Genomic DNA, 11,438 nt, shown 5'->3' with positions numbered 1-11,438 from the left:
AAAGACATCCCTAATTCCAAGAGGCACTGAAAAACAGGAAGAGGAAGAGAGCAGAGCGAGGAAAAGGACCAGATCAATATTTCAGAGAGAGGCTCTACAACTCCAGGCTTACTTTGCCTGTCTACTAGTGCTGTTCTGTGACGCTATTTCCTTCAGAGGGATCATTCTTATCGCTCTCCAAGAAAAGGAGTGTGTGACCCCTCTGGGGCTTCAGTGTTTGGCCCCGGGCTAACGCTCCAAGGGAAGCCGAGCAGCAGGAGGAGGTTTTGTTGTTGTTTTGGATCTCTCCATACAGCTGTGTGAGATATGATCGAGTTTGGGATAGAACTCCCCATGGCCTTCGACTCTTTGCCGTAGCCCCAGTGGAAGCTTTGGATGCAGGCATGGCCGGCGGACAGACGCCCCTGCTGCTGCTGGTGCTGCTGGCGGAGGTGCTGAGTGGACTGTGTGTACCAGTGGACGGCTCAGGGAAGCACAAGGGAAGCTGGAGGTGGAAAGGTGACAGGAGCCGTGAGTAACTCCTCCCTCCCTCTGCTACACTTTATTCGCTTCCCTTCTCCTCTTCCTTTCCTTCTTACTCTTTGCATTTTTTCACGGACAGGGTCAAACCTGTTTTCTTGCTTTAACTTTTCTTTGACTTTTCTTTTCATTCCCTCGACTCTTAAAGTGAGATCCGGGAAGAACTAAACATTGTGTGCTATTTCTAATTACGCTGGTTGCTGTTTGAGTCTCAGCTCATTTCTCTGTGACAGGCACTTGTATGTGGGAGTGAAGTAAATTATCTATATGAGGCCAGCGACCTTTGCTTTCATTGCAAGCTTTACGATGTATCAATATGTACGTGAGTGCAATAGAGCCTCTGCTTTAGCCTTTGCTGTGAGTTGCAATTCAGTTTATTATGTTCTCCCTGCACTCCTCTTTCTCCCAGCATCACTATAATATTCCTGCATGAATATCTCATAGGGTCTAATTCGTAGTCATTAATTGATCAGTGTTGAGTTGTAAAAAGCTACTCAGAGTGATGGGAATGCCTATTTCCTCAGAGTAACAGCAGAGTGGAGCTCTGAGTGAGTTCATTATATATGCTGACACATGAGTGGAGAGAGGATGTTCAAATGAGCAGAGAGCTGTGGTTGATTCAGGACATAGCCTCTGTCCCCGGGCTTTTGGCTATAGGCTAATGGGATTGTTTGGCATGCTACCACTGCTTGACGCTGAGTGATGAAGTGGGGAGTTTGTCCCTTTGTGTCCGTCCCCTCAGTGGAGGTTAAAGGGAGATCGCTATCTTGATACTGTTCCAAGATTAAATGACTGGAATGGGATGGAAGAGGCACTAAAGTCAAGCTAGATCAGGGTGCTTTCCTTCCCAAGGAGACACAGCGGGCACAGGGTGGCATGAAAAGTGATATCTTTTACAGTGTTGGATGCCAATGACACTAGAAGTCTTGAGTTTGGGTTTATATTTAGCTACTTGAAGATACAATTTCTAATTCTGTAAAGGGGTCTCCAATGCCACATTTTGTAATCAGCTGACAGTTTGACTCAACCAAGCTCAAAGATGAGTTCAGGCAACAGTGATACGGGAGGAATTGAAAAAAATGTTGATGCACTCTTTGCTGCGACAACAAAATCATCATCTTTAATTGAAAGAAATTTGTTTTCTAAAATGTTTTTCATATTTTAAAATATTCTATTTGCTCTGTGCTTGACGTGTTTTGAGTGTTTTGCCAATTCACAAGCAGGAAGCTGCCTGCAGACTACAAGATAGTAGTGAGCTTGATCACTACTTTTCATACATTTACTGCATACGGCTTCAGCGTATCTCAGAGTTGTTCTATACTCTGACCCCAACTGTTTTCTGTCTTGTATCAGACTCTGCTCATAGTACTTAACACAAAAGATGGTGTACATTCTCCCTGTCAATCAACTTTATTGATAACATGTGCGTTTTTACAGCCCGAGTAATACATTCATGGTGTGTTTAAGAGCTCTAAGTCTTTGCCATCATTTACCTGAACCAACAACTCCCTGTGGACCTGGAACAGAGACTCAAACTCACAACCATTAACATGCAGTTCACCTCAGTTATGATCCACAGGAAACACAGGTGTGCAGTGCTGCATTAGCTTAAAGCTCTGAATCCTAGAATACATTTCAAACATTGAATCCAACAATGGCCGGGCACACATTATCAATAGTATAAGGTATATCATTATTTATAATCAATATTTTAATATCAGTAATGGATCAAATGAATGCGTGTGTATATGAAGTAGGTTGGTTTTATGGCCTTGGTGTATTGGTTTGCTTTCCCCACTTTCATCAATGTTGTTTCTAAATGCTGCAGGCAGCTGTTTTCAGCTGTACAAATAGTGCAGCGCAGAAAAGCCTTGGTACATGTCATGGCTATGAACTCCAACCCTGCTGTATGCATACAGTATATTTGACTAGGAATGTAATTATTTTTGAAAGATGCTGCCTGGGTTGAAATCAAAATACAACACTAGATGGAGTCTGACACATACAAAACATTTCAAATGCATCTTATTTTTGCTATTTTTTTATTATAATCTCACCTTGTAGAAACATACATTATCTGTAATAACCACCGAAATGTAAAAATGTGTGTGGGTTTATCTCACTTTTCTGCTATATACTAAATGTGGCACGCTGCAGTTTGCACACAAAAGTTCCATTTGGCAGCCCACAAATAATACAGTGATATGCATGAGGGCAGCCTGCTGATATAAGTGATAATGTCAACAGCTATTATTTGCTACCTGAGACTAAATCTCTTCTAAGACTTTGCAAGGCAGAGCTCTTCACTCTGACAGAGCAAGGTGTGCACTTTCCAAATTCATGTAGGCACAATCTCTATCTCTCAGTCAACAGATCACACACACACACACACACACACACACACACACACACACACACACACACACTCACACTCACACTCACACTCACACAGTCCAGTACGTGAACTCTCAGTAGGACTAATACATAGAGATTTTGGTGTATGCGTTTCCGTGTGTGTTTGTGCATGTGCGAGTGTGAGTATATAATAAATAAAATATCACATTTTCTATTTTTAGTGGCAAGTTGTCACTTTGAGTCCACAAGGCTCAGATGTGTCCCTCCCTGCAATCCTTTCCTTTATGCCTGTAACTTTATTCCCTTTTTTTCACATCTTCTCCTTCTGAGTTATTGCAACTATTTGCTGCTCAAAAGACTCCTCTGCGGTGGGTTGGTTGTGTTGCTGAAAGCAGAAGTTCTGACCTTCTTTTGAAAAGACATCAACGTTTATAATTAATACATATTTACCAGTATTCATGCATAAAGATGAGCTTTGGTGCAAACTCGTGCTCTTTGCTGAGGTTTTGATTCTCCTCTGTGACATGGACTCATCCTTATGATGGATGATGAAGATTATAGGATTTGCAGCTGATTTACTCCCCACAAGATGCTAACAGAAAACACACACGTGAATGGCTGCCTCTAAGAATTTGATCAAAGTATACACATATTTGTTGCAGATCTACTAAGTAAACAGAGCTTTTGTATATAATTTAAAGTGAATATTTTTCTACTTTGTCCTATACGAAACAGAAGTACCGATGAAGACGGATACTTTGAATGTACAACTATCGTTTACAACTTTACCCACACTACCATTGTAAATATAAGATTAAGCTAAAACCAGCATGACATACTGTATGTTCCATGGGAGTTGCACATGCAGGGATATGAACTCATGTATCCAATAGATGGCAACAGTGACATACAGCCTGATGGAGATAGAGTGAATGAATGAGTGCTAATGATCTGTGGACTGAATCATGTGGTTTAGGTCAGAGGCCAGGCAGTAACCACACACACACTGTCATCAGAAACATAGGCCAACCCAGCAGACCTTCTCAGGCATGTGAGACAGTTATTGCACGTGCCTGTTTGAGGCATGTATGATATCTCTTCCTCTTTTAAATCTAACATTTCCAAATATTATATATCTTAACTCATTTTAAAAACTCATCATAAAATGTTAATTCATACTCGCCCTGTTATTTACTGTGAGAGGTGTTAATAAGCACCAGAGCCCAGGTGTTGTCTTTTTTGTTCTGGGTTATTCCTTGCTGCTTTGAGTCCTTTGAGTCTGTATCTGAATATTTATCTTGCCCTTGTGCAAACAAGTACTCCATGTACTCTTTCAGTAGATGGCAATAGAAAAAACCTATAAGTAGTATATTTGTTTCAGCTTCACAGCGTCTGGTAGTGCGTTATGGTTTGTGGTTACAACTGGGTATGTGACTCAGTCTTTGGTAGTTTGTTGCATTCACCTAAACGTAAAGAAACTTCAAATGCGAGGATTTATGAGAAGAATTTAAACTTTTTAACAGAGAGAAGTAAAAGAACAGGTGGACACTGTGATAAGACATGGTCCATAAATATGGGGCTGTGACATGCGTGGGCCGGAGTGAAAGCGCACGGATCTGGGAATCTGAGGATATTACGGATCAAGGGTCATTCTGTGCTGAGGCAGGTCTTCAGAGGTTAAAAATCAAATGGCACCACACCTCCCACTCTTTGATGTTTTATTATTCTCTTTTCACGCCACTTTCACTCAAACTTTTTACAGGCAATGTCTTTTGCCTGGTTTCCACATCTGGATCTCAGACGTATCAAATATATAATAGAATGTAAAGGGGAAAAAAACACTTTTCATATGTATCTATTTTCGTCCAGATGTCTGTTACTTTAAGGCCCTTCACTCACCAGATGTAATGCCATTCTAGGCATTTCTCTCTGCTTTCATGTGTCACATTTACATTTATATTTGCATAACATTTCAATAAAAAATATATCCTGATCAATTAAAAATATGGATAGTGGAGAGGATATAAAAAAGCTGCTTTTTATTTGTTTATGTCTCTTGACTGGCTGCTGATTCACTAATGGGTTGGGTTTAATTGTACTGCCATAAACTAATGTAAGGATTTGAACCTCTGCCATCACAAGGACTTTTTTGCTTGCCAAAGTTTAAATTAAAATGCTTGAAGCTATCATTTGTCAAGCCTCCATCAAGCTGAACTCTAATGATAAATGTTTTAATAAAAGTAAAGCAATGGCAATAAATACACTAGCACTTTAGGGCTTTAATTCATATAGATGTTATTTAAAAGCTGCCGCGTTGTCAATGCCAAACGTCTCTGATGTGTGTAGAAGATGAATAGATAAAGAATGTTTGGCCGAGGATTAACAAAAAAGAAACTATAAAAAGAGAGTTTTTTTTTTATTAAAGTTGCTTAATGTTGTGGTGCGCATTGCCCAAGACAAATATGCCTCTTTTAATTATTGTCCATATAATAAAAGCAACCGAAACTAAAACACAATCAAATGTTAATAATGTAGCGTCTTCTCCTGGTACTGTTTCCATTCAGGAAGTGGATGAAGGATTATGTTTATGGCTGAACTAGTGAATCATACTGATTGGTCAGGGCTTTCTTACTCGAGAAGGTGTAAAACAGGGTTGTCCCGATGTTGAACATTTTGGTGAAAAAAACCAACACTTGATTCAGGTTTCTTTAGCTGTATTCATCCTTCCATTATTTAAAGGAAGTACATCAGACTTGGTAAACTTCTGCACATTAAAAACACATATTCATGTTTGACAGAATGAGTTCAATTTACAGCACAGTTTGTCAGCTCTTTCATTATCATTTTTGCTGATGAGACAGCCTATCTTCTGAAATGCACACTGTAGGGCACTCAGACGTAAATGCATGCATATAGGGCAGTCAGTCTGTCTGTCTCCAACCACAGAATAAGACAGGGCAAGCTGTTTACCATCCCATACACAAATCTGCTGGGGCCTCTGTTTTCCACATCATGCAGGAAGTGTGGCAGCACATTACGTGGCAACTGCCGCAGTCTGTGTTCAAACACTTTTGAATGGGCCGCGATCTCGTCATTATGTTCACCCGTGGAAGTAAAATGTTCCAGGGTCCTGCCAATCTTGTGCATCAATATTTTTGACGCCTCACTGGCGGACTCATCTTGCATCTTCCTGCCGCGCTTCACCGGAGGCCTTGGAGTGCTTAACTGACTGAGTGGGCTTGGCCCCTCTCCGAGCGGTGCCGGTGTGGACTCTGTTCCACAGATGTTGGATTCTGCCAGGGGAGTGCAGGGCCTTGACTCAGCCTCAAAGAGGAAGGGCTCCTCAGGGGTGCTGGTCCAGGTTTCACTGCTGGTGCCATCAGGTGATTCTGCAGCCACCGGAGGTTCCTTAAACATTTAAAATAAATTCACAATTAGTTGGATTTAATACCATGGATTCTTAAAACTGTTTACTAAGCATTCATAGCAAAACAATACCCTGAATGTGTGTGCCATTAGTTTGGGTGTGGTCAAGTGTGAGAGGCACATTGTAGACAAATTGTGATGGCTCTATTCAGATGCTAAAAACATACTTCTAGACAGATTGTGGAAGATAATGGGAGAAGGAGCCACCATCACGTATGAAAGGCAACATGTGAATAGAGGGGCGGTAACCGTCTTGCAAATTTACATTTCAATCTTGAACAATGAACAGCGGTAGACAGTAACAAAGAACATTTACTTAAAGTGGACCTATCATGCGGACCATGTGTAGGACCATACCTATATAAGGCATATTTTTTTTTTTTTTTTTTTCAAAATACCAAACAGATCATGCATTTTAGCCATGCCTCATTTCGCTCAATTTGAAAAATGTTAGCTCTGTTTTTGCAAGGGCTGATTCTGTGAGAACAGCACCATCTACAGGCCTGGCATATGTACTACAGCGTCTCCAGCGCTTTTGAACGGCAATGGCCGTGGCTGTCTCCTCCTGATTGGTGGAGTTGGCCCAATAGCCGTAGTGCCACCGTCTTGACGTCAGGACAGTGTTCAAATCTGGATCAGTTTTTATCAGATCCGTTGCAGCCCCTTTTTTAGAGATTTGGGTATGGAGGAAAATAGAGAGGGTTGTGTTTTCTGACACTTGGTGAGTTCCCTGGAACACCGGGGACACATATTCATGTGAAAAAGACGTACAAAAGTGCATTTAGCATGTAAGTACTGTACTGCTCCACTCCCATTCAGGCAAATAGTGTACTTTATACTCTGCTACATTTATTTGATAACTTTAGTAAATTTGAAGATTCAGAACAATACAAAATATAATCAAGACCTATTTTATCATGTATTATTATAGGTTAAGATAAAAACGTTATTGATCCCATGGTGAATTTCATAAGCTACCCAGGAGTATATAATATAATTTAAATCAGCTCCTCCTTTACCAGCTGCCACATTAAGGTGATGAGCACATTAATCCATCAATAATTATAATACAATAATATATATATTATTCTGTTATTGTTATATTTACCACTGTGAATGAATGAAATAATGTTTTTGTAAATGAAAGAAGCAATAAACACTTATTTTTACTCAACAAATAAAATAGTTACCGTGATGTTGAGGTTTGAAGCACTCTCCTTCCTTCTTGTGTAGGGCTCTAGAAACTGCAGCCTGGTCAGGATCCACTGCTGTCTGCCAGTCTTTAGTGTTCCAGAACTACCCGATCGTGCAATTCTCCTGCACCGGGTGTACTGGGTTCGCAGAGAATCCCACTTTTTCTTGAGCTCTTTCTCTGAAGCACACAAATAAACTATTTAAGCATTGTGGCTAGTAAGCATGTCCAATTCATATCTATATGCAGTGCCAAACCAGTAGCAACAGCTAGCAAAAAATAACAACAAAACACAAGGTTGAAATATCAAATTATATTTCACGTTAACATCACTGTACGCTGGCAAACAATAACAAACCAACAGTTTCTGCAAAAGAGCTCAATTGATGGAAAAAAGAGAGAATCTTACCTGATAAACCAAGTAGAGCTTCAATCTCTCGCCAGAGTCCGGTTTTCACTATGCGGTTCGCGTACAGTTTCTCTGTAATGTCGAACAGAGCTGGCCTCTCCTCGATGTAGCTGATAAGTTGGTCTTCGGTTTCATCATTCCAGATCGCCATGATGAAAAATAAACTCTTGCGTCCAGGTGAGATGAAAATGAAAAAGAATAGCCGTCTGTGTGTGCCTACTTATTTGTTTGTTTGGGTCCCTCACTTCCGTTTCGCTTCTCATGCACTGATTCGCTAAACTGAACAGCCGATCAGAGTGATTTCTTTGGCCGACGGCCTCCCGATTGAACATGTCGAATCGGCGGCGGAAGGTGTCGGCACGGCCGGCCGTACTGTACACACCAAGACACACCAATCTGAGTAGGGCGACACAACGCTCATCGACGGCCCGACATCTATCGACATCTATCGACATCTATCGACATCTATCGACGCCGAAAATCGGCTTGGTGTGTAAGGACCTTTAGACTTCACTGATGAAGTGTAATTACAGGAGAGGCCTCACACCTCCAGAGAGCAGCACACCCTTCTTGAGCTGAAGGCACCCTGTTTTTATGTGTGACACATTTTGGCTTAGTCATGACTTAAAGTTGCACAAGTGGAGATTTATTATAGGCAACCTAAGCAGAAATGGTACTACTGCTGCTTGTTGAATGAGAGGCTGTGTGACTGTTGAACAATTTGATGTGATGACAGATGGCAATTCTATACAATTGCCAACACAATCTTAATGGAGAGCTCATCTTTCTATGATGAAAAAACCTTAGAGTAGCAACTGAAACTTACATTACAATTCCCAGAACCGTTTCAAACAACACCAAATAAACGAAAACATATTTTATGCCACAGACTGGTTTTGGAAATCAGTTTAATAGCTATTCCAATTATGCCTGTGCGCATGGCTGCCATAGTGGCAGATCCGCATCACTGTAAGTATAATCCAGCTGCGTCAGTGGTTGTGTCTTCCACGGTGGGAACGAACTCAGAAGGTCTTTGCATCAGCATCCCTTCACCGCTGACAAGGCATTTGCACACATCATTTCCTCACAACAATCCCCAGCTCTGTCTACCAGCATCAGCACAGTCACGATGGAAATACATTCCTCACAAAGCACTGGTTAACTGCGAGCTTGTGTTTTGCATCTGTCTGGAGTTATTCGAGCCATCTGTTTCCACAACACAGACAGAAAGGAGATTTCTTTTTGGTTTGAAGTCAACTGGCACTACTGAAGCTGGATCCAAGGTTGGGTATGGATTTCACTCCTACCACTAAATTGAGTTTCACTCTCACCATATGTGGCAGTCTTCAATGTACACTTCAAGGTGACCAATCTTTAACAGGACCATGTGGAAGTTTTGACTTTGTTTTAACTTTTTTTCTTTTTAAAGTTACCTGAAATAACTGTTAAATGAGATGGTATTGTTTTGCTGTAACAACGCCCAAGTTTTGAATGCCAGGATAACGATATAGCTGACTGTTAGTGTGCGACAGTGTGAATAGGAGGAACAATCAGGAATCAACCACACCTTCTGACGCAGTGAGAGGCCAGCCATGGCAGCGGCACTAATCAGCACTAATGAAGACTGGCAGTGGAGCCTCACACCATAAAACCTTAAATGAACCCCCGTCATTCATTTGTTAATTGGAAATTTGGAATGAGACAAGGTTGCTGTTATTATTCTGAACAGCCTCTTTTGTACCACAACGACTACTGATTATCTAAAGTGGCATTTATTTTGATCATTTGGCCACTGCATAGGTTTTATCTTGAGTTTTGAGTTATGTAACCAATCCTTCATTTTGCTCTCTTGTCTACAATGCTGGAAACTGACCTATTCAGCATGGAGAATACACCACAGTGCAGGATAAAAGTGAAACAGCACAGACATAGCCTCACACCACATGAAGGCACTATTGGAAATATTACCACCAGATGTCTGACTCCATGGCATTGGTTTCCCTCTCTGTAGCCCTCTTGAACGCATGAATGTAACAAAAATGTTGTTGGTGTCTTGTATGATTTATGAAGCTGTGGATTTACTGCCATAAAGCATGAACAGTTGCTTTAGACATTGTATTGTGTGCAACTGATTACATTCTCAACTTTCAAGGACAGATTATCTAGTTTCTTTTGAATAAAAATGCATTTATTTTAATGTGTCCAAGTTTAACACATACAGTACAGAGGGTAATGCAATACACTGAACTGTAGCACATCAGTCCATAACCTATAGCTGCAGTCCAGAGAGTCACCTGCCACGATAAATGTGGCTGAATTTGTGTGGTGAAGGAGTGACAGAATATTGGGGGGGAGGGGGTTGGGAGGCTTGACAGGAGGTGTGGAGAGTTGCACTTTATCTTTTGTTGCATTTATGCCTTTTCAGAATTTACGATTTGCTTCTCACAGCCTCTGGCACTCGGGTGCCTCGGCATTCCCATGTGTCATGTAACACCTTTGCTTTGTAGCAAGCAACAAAAATCATTATGCCTGACAACCAAATTGCAGAGTTTACTTGACACTAGTAGTTTTTGGAAAATGAGTAATATTGGAATAGATTATTCTGTGTGCATTTAAGGTTTATTTCTATATTCCAGGAGTAACTGAATGAATGGGAAACATCATAGGAACTGTTAGATTTCCCCATTAAGGCGACCAGAATGGGAGAATAACAGATGCACACTGTTTATTTTGACAGAAGTGAGCATGCAATTTAGTGTTAGCAAAGATAACAAACACACCTGTAAAAATGTTTCATGCTTGGAGTCATTTCTATGAATTATGGCTTTGATGTCACAGCTTGTATTCTCCATTTGCATATACCCTAGAAAATGACTCATTCTGCAGTCTATACTGTGTGAAGCAATTCTGTGCCATCATGTTTTGCTGTCTCCACGGATACAGCATATCATCAGCAGCCATTTATCTTACATTGATGATTATCACAAGGAAACTATATATGAAGTAGACGTTTAATAAATGTCTTTGTTGAAAGATATATATGCTATATCCTTGACAATTAAGTGTAAATCTATTTGACAGGATTTTTGCACTTAGACAGTTAGAGCAAATGCGTAATAAAATATCCTGAATTGTTTTATAACCTATAATTATGTCGTCACCTGAATACCCTCGGGTAGAAAATCAGGTGGAAACAAGCATGATTTAATGAGGCGACTTTTGGAAGGATGTTGTTTAAAGGTGTGTTTGAGGTCATATTATCTGCAGGGTTATGGAATTGATATCTTTTCCTAAATTCTGTTTAACAAGAGTTTCTCTAAATTCCATTAGGAAAATGAATGTGTTAACTTGTCAGAAAAAAGCACATATTGAGTTCACACATTGTAAATCTTGAATCCTGACTTCATCCTGAAGAATTTGAACTCACAACTTGCCTTAGGCTGTACGGACTATATTTCGTTCAGTAAATGCCTTATTTCACTCGACAACCCAATGCTTCTCTTTTTTTCTTAACACATCATTTGTCTTTCTTTGAGC

General features: G+C 40.5%; 1 protein-coding gene across 1 annotated transcript in view; it reads left to right on the top strand.

Annotated features, from left to right (window-relative positions):
* Positions 1-347: 347 nt before the first annotated feature.
* Positions 348-11,438, top strand: part of robo1 (roundabout, axon guidance receptor, homolog 1 (Drosophila)) — a 156,514-nt gene continuing 145,423 nt past the window's right edge. Inside the window, exon 1 of the mRNA XM_034113094.1 lies at positions 348-510. Coding sequence (XP_033968985.1) covers positions 384-510 — 127 coding nt within the window. The 5' untranslated portion in view covers positions 348-383. The remainder of the gene's footprint in view (positions 511-11,438) is intronic.

Source organism: Trematomus bernacchii, unplaced genomic scaffold, assembly GCF_902827165.1.
Source record: "Trematomus bernacchii unplaced genomic scaffold, fTreBer1.1, whole genome shotgun sequence".
NCBI lineage: Eukaryota > Metazoa > Chordata > Actinopteri > Perciformes > Nototheniidae > Trematomus > Trematomus bernacchii.
Note: the sequence above shows the minus strand (reverse complement) of the source record. Positions and strands in the feature narration are given on the sequence as shown.